Below are 11,660 nucleotides of genomic sequence, written 5' to 3' on the forward strand. Positions count from 1 at the left end.
TCCACCAGGTCCCCATGAGCCTGCAATGCCAGGTTTGAGGAGACTGCCTCACTCAGGACCATAGGTGTCCAGAGTCGAGTTCCAGATGCTCGGGGAATAAAACTTCATCGTGTTCACGCACGCGCACCTTTCACAGGGAGAGTCGTACGAACAGATGCCCTGGCACAGATAAACCAGCACTGTTATCATCATTGCTCAATGTGACTGGGCACTTAGTATGTGCCAGGTACAGTTCTACGTGCTCCGTGCTTATTAACTTATTTATCTGTCACGACGACCCTGTCAGGAGTGTACTATTTATTTCATCCTGGCTTTTACAGTGAGGAAAATTGAGGTACAGAGAGTCAGAGGTCACGCTGCTAGTTTGGGCCGGGGAAGGCCGTGGCGCAGGCTGCCTCGTCTCACCTGTGGACTTGCCCTCCGATACCCAGTTCCACCTCCCCTCACCCCAAAACACATACCACAACTTACTTCCCCTTATCGCTGTCCAACCGTGGTCTTAAAATGCAAACCTGTCCAGTCACTCTTCTGCTCAAGAACCTTCGGTGGCTCCCTACTGCTTTCGGAACCGAGTCTCTGACACACAGACCCTGTGACCATTCACCCCGGGTGCCTCCCCGGCCGCATCTCCTCCACACGACATACTCCCGTCAGACCAAAGCACTCGCCTTCCCCAGCATACCCACACTGCCTGCCGCCTCTGTGGCCCCGGACACATTTCTTGCACCTAAAATGCCACAGTGTGATGTTTTCTAAACTGCCTGGTTATAAGACTCGCCTAAAGAACCTGTAAAAATAAAACGTATGAATTCCTAGGCTCGCCTGTTGAATCTGGATCTCCGGGTGACAGACCTGGGGAATCTGTATTTTTCTCAAGTCCTTAGGGTGATTCTTTTGACCCGGCAAGCTGGAGAAATGCTTCCCTAATATGCCTTTTTCCACTAATGGACTTCTGCTCATCCATCTTTCTAGATGGTCACCACCTCCAGGAAGACCACCTTCCCATAATAACATTTATCGAGTTCTTACTGTGGCCCTGCAGTGTTCTAAGAACTGGGTGTGTGGGGACCCCTTCTCTTCCTGGGAGGGGTGCTGTTGTGCTCACCGTCATCGCTGAGGAAACTACTGTGGCTATTCCTTAGCCGGGGGAAGCTCTCAGGAAGCCCCGAGAGGCAGAAAGGATTGAGCAGGCAGAGAGGGTTCTGAACCTAGGAGTGTGCCTTCGGAGCCCTCACTCTGTCACCCAACGTGGCCAGATCGCACCGACCACTAGCGTGGTCATCTTCTGGGCAGAGGGCGGGCTGGCTCCCTGGCTTTCTTTCTCCTCTGCTAAACAGCGAAGGCCAGGAGGCAGGCATCCGCCATCCCCATGTTAACGCCCAGGAGACGTGTGGCAGGAGCAGAAGGAGAAAGGTCGACAGGAGGGGCCGGCGAGTGGGGGAAGATGCCCTCCGTGTTCGGGGCCGCGGAGGAAGGCAGGAGCGGGAAAGGGGTCGACGCGGGAAAAATACAAGCAGCCTTTTTCTCCGGCAGGTGCAACCTGGCCCCCGTGCAGGAATACGCCCGGGATGTGGGGCTCAAGACAGACCTGGTGACCATGAACCCCTCGGTCATCCAGCGGGCCTTCGAGGACTTGGTCAATGCCACGTGGCGGGAGAAGCTGCTGCAGCGGCTGCACAGCCTCAATGGCAGCATCCTGTGGATCCCCGCCTTCATGGCCCGGGGCGGCAAGGAGCGCGTCGAGTGGGTCCACGAGCTCATCCTGAAGCACCGCGTCGACGTGCGCACCGCGTACCCCTCCCTGCGCCTGCTGCACGCCGTCCGCGGGTGAGCGGCCTCCCTCCCCGGTGCCCTCCGCACCACCACCCCCCCACCCCGATCCAGGCAAGGGCGCTGTCACCGCGTGGGGACGCTGCCTGGCCAGCAACATCCCCTTCCTGGAAGCGTCTCCACTCTGGCATGACGATTTTGACCCCCGGGTAGTGCCTGCCTGGAGCGCCGTGTTGAGGATAAACCGTAAGGGGGCGCCAGGAAGGGAAGCAGGAACACTTGCTGGGGAGCTGTGGCAATGGTCCAAGCAGGAAAGATCGTGGGGCCTAGACCAGGACAGTTTGGTCAGATGTGCTATCAAGTTTGGAGTAGAGGCAGCAGGCCCGGCTGATGGGGTCTGTTTAAGGACCTCGCGGAGCGAGGGAAAGAGAAGAATCCAGGATGAGTGGGAGGATCGAAGCCTGAGCAAACGGAGGGACAGTGGTACCGTTTTCTGTGGGAGGAGAGCCCAGGAGAGGCCCCTGCATGTTTGGGGTGCTGAGGAAGAGAGTTCTTTGGGGGCTTATTAAGTTTGAGATGCCTGTTATAAATACACCCCACCCACTCCTGACCTCCCAGCTTGGGGCCAAGCCCTGTAGCCAGATGTCCATCCAACCACAGGGTGGTTCACAGTCCTACTCCAGGGACGCGAGGGAACCCACTGTGCAGCCTCCCCAGTGACCAAGGGACACTGGAACGCTCTTCACTCAGGCCTTAGTGTGACTCAGAGTGACCCTGGGAAGCCCCCTGAGTCACCACAAAGGACTCTGGTTCTCATAAAGGGGACACCAAAGCCCGTGTCCAGCACTGGTCTCGTTTGGGTGGATATGCACACAGAAACCTACCCAAGAAAGACCTAGAGATGCATTTAATAAAAGGCAGCCACGCTCATGGCTGATAGAACAGAGCGATGCCTGTGTGGACATAGGCCTCCCTGAGGCCGCGCCCTCTCATCCTGGAGGGTGACCTGTCCAGACTCCCTTCAGCATCCTTCACTTCATCCCCGTCCCCGAGGGGGGCGGCCACGGCAACCCCACTGATGGATATAGGATCCGTTCCTCAAATGCTGTTTCTTCCTAGAAAGAGGAAGCACTACATGGTTTGGGGGTCAGCAGGGCTAAGAGAGAGGGAAGGGCTGCCCTTTGGTAAAGAGAGAAAAGGTCCCTTGGCGGGGAATGGGCAACCACCTGGAAGAAATGCGTGCAGCTGGAGCTATTTCCAGCTATAATTAACTCACTTTTATCTGTCAAAATAGCATTAAGCACCAGTAATAAGCCCTTTAAACAAACAGGCTCTTCATCCCGAGATCGTACCATCTTCCCTTGCGGGGGACACTGCAAGGAAGGCGGGTGGGGCTGGTCTCTGCTCGTACCACGGGGAGCGGGGGGGATGGACTGAACGGGATTTCGTGAGCCTCGGCCCTCGCCCTCTCTGGAGCCACTGGTTCTTATAGGGTCCAGGGTCTGGTAGGGCTTCGGAGTCGATCGAAGGCAAATTCCTTTCGACAGGCTGACGCCATGAGCTAATCGAAGAGGAAGAAATTTAGTGTGGACAAACGCAAGGTTCTGTCCTTAGGTGCTGAACAACCGAACGGAGAGCTGAGCAGTACCAGCCATCAGCAGGCGTGCGGTCGCTCAAACGGACGTGCGATCTCAGATCACAGTGCTGGGCGTGTAACATCTTTGAGAGGCAGGGAGGTCCGCGATGGCCTTGTTTTACTCTCCCCGGTCAAATCCCACTGGGAAAAATCACACTCGGGGTTATCAGGCTGGAGAGGGACCAGAGTGGCAGAGAAATTCAAAAGTTGGAAGGTCGAGGAAGGGAAGACGTCTCCGAGGAGTGTGAGAGCAATCTTCCTTGGTTCGGCGAATACTGACCGACTCCTAGAGGGATTCGGGGCTGCACAAAAATCCATAACACAAGGCGTCTGTCCTGGCGGGGCTCACGGATTTGGCCTGGGAGGCTCCGGGTACAGAACGAGGGCTGAGGGAAGATTGACAGGGAGTCAGGTGTAATCTGGACACCGGGCAGAACCTCCCAATAAGTGAAGATCACCCGAAATGAGCTGGGTTGCCCCTTAGGACGTCAGCCTCCTTGGGGATGTCCAGGCAGTAGTGAATGCCCCTTGCTGGGCCGTGGAGCGGGAAATCCATCCGTACCACACAGAATTGCTGTATCAGTTTGCTAGAGCTGCTGTGACAAGGTACCACAGGCTGGGTGGCCTAAACAACATATGACTTCGACGCGTGAACTTTGAGGGGACCCAATTCGACCCATAATATTTGGGCTAGCTAGCCACCTTTCCTACTCGGATCCTTTGATCCGATGCACCTTGTGCTAGGAGAGTCTCTAGCCAGCACGTACCCTCAAGAATCTGGCTCGTCTGGGACAGAGCTCTGGCCCGAGCCTTGCAGGGAGCTGGCAGGGTGGTGCGGAGTCGCCGAGCAGAAGGCCTGCCCTTCAGCTCTTGGCAGCCCCTGCCCCAGCCTGGGCAGCTCCTGCAGGGGACTTCTGGCCCTGCAGGCCTGCAGAGTGGCACAGTGCCCTGGCTGGCTGCTGGCAAGGGCGGTGAGCAGCCGAGGGGAGGAACACCCAGGCAATCGAGCATGGCTGTGAGGAGTGGGAAACGGTGGTCGGCAACTGGCAGTGGATGGCTCTGATTCAGTTACAACCACGGGGACGGCCGTGACCCACGAAGAGGACAGGGCGGCCCTCGAGCAGGAAAGGAGGCCCATTCAGCTGCCCAGCCCACAGGCCTGGTGCAGAGGAGGCCTGTGAATCGGTGCTTAATTAGGCACCAGGAGGGCTGAGCCAAGGCCGCAGGATGGCACTGACCCAGCGGGTATCTCCTCCAGGGCTGGAGCAGATGATCAGCAAAGCAGGCCCTGTTGAGTATCGGTGCGGGGAGCACGTTTTAAGCACTATGCCTTGCTAAACTCTGGAAGTGATCGCCTATCAACAGGCACCAGCTCGTTCTTCTGCACCAGAGTTCATGGGCAGCAGAAACCATCGGGGAGGTGTCACAGGTGTTCCCATCCTTCGCAAGCGTGACCAGCGCTACAGTGAACGTCTCGTGCTGACACCTGCACGCACGTGCGTGTCTGATTTTCAGACGTGTCACTGCTAAAAGGAAAGACGGATATCTATGCGTTGTTAATTTTTATAGATATTTCCAAGTTACACGCCTGCCTATGAGTATTGAAAATGCCTGATTTCCCCTAACCTCACCAACGTGGGGTATTAGCAACAGGTGTTTATTTTTGCCAGTCCAGGGGAAGATGGCATCTGATCGTTGTTTGAAATTGGGTTCCTTTGATTATGAACGAGGTTGAGTATTATTGTTCTGGTGGGAGTGGCGTTAGGTTGAATTCCAAAATCCAGCCAGAAGGCTCAAGCCCCCCAGAAATGTTCTTGCCGGATCTCTGCTGGACCTGGGTGAGCAGCAGTTCTCTCGACAACCTGGGGGGCCAACTGGAGCGGAAGGAACCCCTCAAGGAACCTCCATCATGCTTTTTCCGTTTTTCATTTGGCAACAGGCTGTCTGGATGGCTGTTTGCCTGCCTCTCACATATGCAGACCCGGCGGCCGCCTCGAAAGGTTGAGAGTGAGGCCAGGCTCCTTCACCTCTCCTGCCAGTGCCCCCAGAGGGAGCCCCTAGCCTCTGCTCGCTCTTTTTCATTCATTGCTTCGTTAAGTAAAGATTTGTGAAGCGGTGCCTCTTTGCGCACGTGCTCTGCTAGGATCTGAAGCTATATAGAAGCCGATCCTCTTGCTCACAGGATTTTAAATTACGAGGGAGGAGAAAGACAAGGGAGCGAGTAATTACAGCGTAACGTGATAAATACTGTGACTGGGAAAGGACACTATACGGGACACAGAACCCTCAGGGAAGTTCCGGGAAGGCTTCCTGCAGGAAGTGACTTTGGAGCTGAGGCCATGAGAAGGAGCTGTCGGCCAGGAGACGTGGGAGGCGGTGATGTCGCGGAAGAAACCAAGACGTTCTTCCGTGTGTAACCCTCGTGTAACCATAGTTACACTGAAACCAGAGTGTAGCTGCGCCTGCCCGGTGGTGGGAGGGATTTCAGGCCCAGACCTCGAGGGCTCCTCTGGCCCGCCTGAGGCCGTGAGATGTCGTTATCCTGTAGAGTCCAGGAGTCGTTTGGTGGCATGGTCAGACCTGAGGTTAGAGCACTGGCTGGAGTAAGCATGGAAGCCTGGGGACCTGGGATCGGCCTCAGGCATCCGCAGGGCGACGCCCCCCCCCCCAGCTCTCCTTTCCCGCAGAGCGAGGCACCCTGGCCTGAGATGTCCCCAAAGTCCAGAACAGGGTCCCGAGGAAAGGACGGCAATGGGTTGTGGAGCCGCAGATCAGGGTCAAGGCTGCTGACGGGGATGATGGGAGACCAGGAGCCCGAGAGTTCCGTTGCTGGCTTTGTCGCTGATCTTGCACAGGGTCACCAAGCATCCCCTGACAGCCCCCCGTAAGGCAGTGCCGCTCCTTAAGGCGAGATAAGCTGTACCCAACAAAAGGCTTTTCGCTCCTCGGAGAAAACGTTCTTGGTCCCTTTTCCCAGCGTTGGCAGCCACCGTTCCTGCCACATACCGAGCCCAGGAATTCAGGAAGAAGGAAGGACCAATGTGCTTTCGAGATGATTTTGGCAATCCTCACTTATTGCTGTCCGTTCTCATCAAACAGAGTGCTTAGTCGTCTTGGCAATCGGGGTAACCAATTTGAAAAATAATTACTGCCTTCTTTGAAATTACTCTGCCTTCTAATTAAAATCTCGAGCCTGGGATACTAAAGGGACATCGTCGATACAGTGCCCCAGATGTACCCGGCTAACCTCGTTTGCGAAGGCAAAATGGGATAGTGTTTTAACACCCAGCTGTGATCCTAGGGGAAGAAACCGCCGGCAAGTCGGCCAGGCACACAGGCTCTAAATTGGCCAGCGCGACGGCCAAGGCATAAAGGCAATCGAGAGACTCGTTCCCGCGTGACTCAGCCAGCCTCCGTTGCAGGCTGCTCATTAAACGGTGCCCCCTGCTCCTGTCAGACGCCTCCCAGGAGCTCTTGTTTACCTGGGCAGGCGGACCAGGAAATAAGTGGGCTCCTCCATGCCGCCGGCTTCTCGCTTTATTCTGCAGCCTCGTCTGCTATTAACGCCTTTCCCCGTGAGCGGTTCTGGGTGAAAAGCCTGGCGCCGGGTGCGAGAGGTGGGGCGTTTTCTATTTCTGCCCCGGCCGGCCACCGCCACCGAGCTGCCCGCCTGGCTTCCTCCTCTCTCCTTTGCTGCAGCTCCCAGTTTTCGATTCCCTCTGAGTCAAATGTTTGCGGAGAGCAGGAGAAGCCGGGGGGATCAGTTCGGTGCTACGCTTCGACAGCAAGCCACGGCCCCCTCGCGGTTCAGCACCCCCGAAGGCCCTCTCTCCTCCCTGCAGAGTGACTGACGTCGGTTGGCAGGGGCTCTCTTCCAACCAGTGACTCTGGGATCTGGGCCTCGTCCGTCTCAGGCTGACCTGAATGGCTGTCATAAGCGGCTTTGATGTTCTCCAAGGCAGGGGACGCGAAAGCATGGGGACAGCCTGAGCAACGTCGGCCCAGTAGGGACACAGTCCCTGTCCAAGCCCGCTGGCCGGGACTGGTCGTGTGACCCCCAGCCCAGTGACGAGGGACACTGGGAGACGCATGAGGAGCATTTGTTCCGTGCTCCTGTCTGTCACAGCGCCTTGGCTGCACTGGGCACTGAGCCAGCGGCCTTCGAACTCCCTACACAGGAGGGGAGGGCACGGCGCCTGCTCCCAAGGAGACTGCAGCCTAGTTCCGTGTGGGAGACCAACTCGCGGGGTCACGGATTGTAGGCCCCGGGGGAGAAGTAGAAACGCAGCTCGTGACGACCCGGCGGAAGGGCCTGAGTCGGTATGAGCTGGAGGAGAAGAGGGCGGAGCAAAGGGAACATCTCCGGGAAGACGTGACGCACGCGCTCAGTTCTTGGGGAGGGGGGGTGGGGGGAAAAGAAAAAAGGTTCTTAAAAAGGGACACGACAGGGGAAAAACACGTCACCAGGGAGGGAGGCACGGCGTGTGTCTGTGTGACCTCAGCCTCACCTACCGGGGAAGCTCCTTGGATGGTTCGCCACTGAACAAAGCCCCCCTCCCCCTCTCTGGCCACAGCTCTGACAGCCTGCAAAGAAATTCATTTCTGCAAGCCTCCCCCGGCTAAGGCCTCCTCTCAGAAAACAGACCAGCCACGAATCCCTAAGATGCCACGCGGCCTGAGCTGGGGCTTGATTTGAATTGGCTCAGGGACCGAACAGTCGGTGAGATGCCATCCTATGGAGACACTGTCATACGGAGACGCTGCCGGGGGTTCGTGTGCCCCTGGGTGGGGCCGCTAGCGGCTGCGGCCAGCTCACTCCCAGCCCTGACGGTCCCAGGGTCGCTGTGGGGTGAAATCGGCCCGGGGGTCGGGTGTGGGGAGGCTGCATGTTACCAGCTCTAACCAGCTGCACGAGAAGTTTGCCTCCCAACGGGAAGTCACCCTGGACCCCCGTGTCTGAAAGGGGGCACCCGTGGGTAACCACAGGCGTGGTCTGTTTTACTCACCCCAAAAGGCCTCACATGGTGTTTTTAGAGCTTTTAAAAATGAGTTGTCGACATTTAAAAAAAAATCTAGAAAATTTGCATAAAAATCCGGATTTCTGTTACTCGGAAAAAAATCAGAAACTCTGACGCCACCATACTGGGTACCCCTTTGATGCCACAGTCTCCGCCACTCCCTACTGCCCTGGCAATGCCAAGGCCAGGTGTCAGCTTTCCTTACACACGGCCCGACCCCCAGCTCACTCAGGTGCATCCCTGCCAGGCCACGGGGCTGGACGAGCTCTCCAGGCCCAATCGTCTTTAACGCTCTGTGACTATTCCATACGCTCACTATTTTTTCCCCTCTTTTTATCCAAATATGCCTCATTCTTGGGTTCTTTTGGCCGAACCCGAGGTTCATAGCCTTGGCTAAATAGTTGAATTACTTGGCGGTGGGGAGTCTGGGGGAATTTTAAAAATCCACGTGCGGGCTGCACCTGGAGGTAGGACCCAGGCATCGGTCTTCCTAAAGCTCCAGGTGGCTCCGGCGTGCAGCCAAGGCTGAGAACGACTAAGCTAGAGCTGATAATGCACCGGACCAGCTCGTGACGGGGTGAGCCCCCTGTCACTGGAGGTGGTTAAGCCACGGCGGATGAGCGCTTTGCTGGCAAGCATGGGAGGAACTTAGTAGCAGCCGCCGCTCTTCTGGGCTCATCTTTCTCTGTGCTCTCTCCCTGCCTTTGCCCCCAGGCTCCTCCCAAGCCCAGCTTAGCCTCACTGAGCGTGGTGAGGACTGAGTTGGTCTAAGAGAGGGCTTCTTCTCTGATGAGCCCCGACTAGAGCATCGAGCGCCCCACCCCCTGCCAGCTGCGCCATGCCTCCTGTGTATCTGCTGGGACTAAGCAGGTGGTGACATGGGGGTAGTCCTATGCAGTCCACGAGACCGGCCGCACTCCCCTGTTTAGATGGCATTACAAAGGGGAACGAACATGGACTCGAAATCAGAAAGTCTTGGAGGAGAGTCCTGGCCCTGCCACTTTCAGTCTCTGAGCCTCATTTCTGCATCCACATCGATCTACTACAATCTCGTGTCTTATTTTCATTAAGTCGTGAGTGTGAAAGCTCGTGGCATAAGGGGCAGCTCCACTGCTTAATAAGTGGTGGCCGTCAGTCCTCTGTGAAGGGGACCTGGGATCAGTCACTCGAGTGGTCTCCACAGGTCCCAGAGTGGCAGGAGGCAGGCTGTGGGGTAGGAGAACGTTTCTCTCTGCCTGCAAAGGATAATTCACAAACTCATGGGGGTTTTGTTGTTGTTGTTTGTTTGTTTGTTTGCTTGTTTCTTTTGTCACCTGTATTTTCTCCCTTTTTTCAGATACTGGCTGACCAACAAAGTCCACATCAAAAGACCCACCACCGGCCTCTTGATGTATACCCTGGCCACACGTTTCTGCAACCAGATCTACCTCTACGGCTTCTGGCCCTTCCCGCTCGATCAGAACCAGAACCCCGTCAAGTACCACTACTATGACAGCCTCAAGTATGGCTACACCTCCCAGGCCAGCCCTCACACCATGCCCTTGGAATTCAAGGCCCTGAAGAGCCTGCACGAGCAGGGGGCTTTGAAACTGACTGTCGGCCAGTGCGACGGGGCCACGTAATTGGGCGCCTGGGGGGACTCAGTGGCTCACATTTCCTGCCAGCTACACCACGGGCAGATGGGAGTCGGGGTGGCACAAAACATAGAACAAGCAGGCTAGTGGTTTTCTTTGTTAAAGTGTAAAACAGTGACCAGAATATATATATCTATATCTGCATATATATATTGACCTGAGTATTTATAACTGTGTGGTGTTCATCTAGCATTAGGCAGATAAGCCACAGGAAGAAGGTGTGGAGAACCCACCAGAATTCAGACTCGGTCCACCTTTGGGGGCAGAAGGACTCGGCATGAAAAGAAGCCATTCCCATGACTTTGGATGACAAGCTGCCTCCTTGGGCTGGAGGGATCTTTGGGCTCATGGATGGATAGAGTGGCGGCCGCCCCAGGCCTCTGAGAAATGTGGATTCCGGGTGAGCTGAGACCCAGAGGGGACAATTTGACCCGAGCCCAAAATGGTGCCGTTCACGGAAGAGACGGAGGTTGGAGCGGTCCGCTGAGCAAAGGAACATAAGGACACCGAGAGGCGGGGGCCACGTCGGAGATGAGGGCCTTTCCACGAACTAAGACTTTAACTGCCCAAGGGATGTACCGTGATTGAGCCGCCTGTGCCAGAAGGGTCTCCATGGCAACAGAGAGAAGGCTAGAAGACAGGTGGACCAGTTCATACTCTGGCTTGGGAGAACCACCAGAGCCTGGGGCGGCACAGGCAGAGAGACACAGCAGAGCTGGTGGAAGTGAGGGGCAGCGGGTTCCGGATGGCATCTTTGAAAAAGTACGACCTTCCACCAGAGGGTCAGCCCTGCACCCCAAAACAAGGCAGAAGAGTGTTCAAATGTGTTTGTGGCGGGTGTTCTCTAAAGCAGCCTGAGTCCGCCAAGGAGGAAGGGACCCCGGGATGGCACCCTCAGGGTCGGCACCCTTCCTGCCCTGGTAGAATGTCACCTGAGCGATGGCACTGTTCACTCCTCCACCGGGGGAGCTACAGCGAAAGCTTGAAGGGCCGCTGCCGAGATAAATGTCATCACTTTTTACATGCGTACGATTGCCTTTGTGGGTGCCTCAAAGAAGGGGACGCATTTGGCTTCGTTTCTCTGTGACCGCTCCGTTTGCTGTCTGCATTGTGCACGCGGCCAGGCCTCCGCGGCCGGACCGCCGTGTGACTGTCACTTTCTTGTCTCTCTCCTCTCCTGATGGTCACACTGTCGAGCACCGAGCTCCAACATCGAAAGGTTTTCAACTCTGCGGGGCGAGCTGCCAACATCCACCTCCGGCCCCTTCTCCTCCAGGCGCAATGATTTTAGAATTTCGCAAAATTGATTCCCCCCTTCCCCACCCCCCATTAAGATAAATGGTTAAGATGTTTTTTTGTTTTTTAACCCAAAGCCAAATCCAGTCTCCAAACGCTGGACATAATCTCCCCAGGAGACATCTGGGCTCCATGCCAATCACCGAGGGGCTGGCATCGAGTCGCACATCGACAAGCATTCGCCAGCTTGATGTGTTAGAGGGAGCCCCTTGCCTGATAAATAACTGCGTTTTAAAATGTATTTGAAAGATACGTAAAAAAAAAAACAAAAAAAAACAAAAAACCGTTATCTTGAAGGTGAAGGGA

The 11,660-nt window shown here is 56.0% G+C and overlaps 1 protein-coding gene across 1 annotated transcript in view; it reads left to right on the top strand.

Annotated features, from left to right (window-relative positions):
• Nucleotides 1-10,692, top strand: part of ST8SIA2 (ST8 alpha-N-acetyl-neuraminide alpha-2,8-sialyltransferase 2) — a 46,347-nt gene extending 35,655 nt beyond the window's left edge. Inside the window, exons 5-6 of the mRNA XM_039844013.1 lie at nt 1,534-1,827; nt 9,761-10,692. Coding sequence (XP_039699947.1) covers nt 1,534-1,827; nt 9,761-10,046 — 580 coding nt within the window. The 3' untranslated portion in view covers nt 10,047-10,692. The remainder of the gene's footprint in view (nt 1-1,533; nt 1,828-9,760) is intronic.
• Nucleotides 10,693-11,660: the final 968 nt, after the last annotated feature.

This window comes from Pteropus medius, unplaced genomic scaffold (genome assembly GCF_902729225.1).
Source record: "Pteropus medius unplaced genomic scaffold, Ma_sr-lr_union100, whole genome shotgun sequence".
NCBI lineage: Eukaryota > Metazoa > Chordata > Mammalia > Chiroptera > Pteropodidae > Pteropus > Pteropus medius.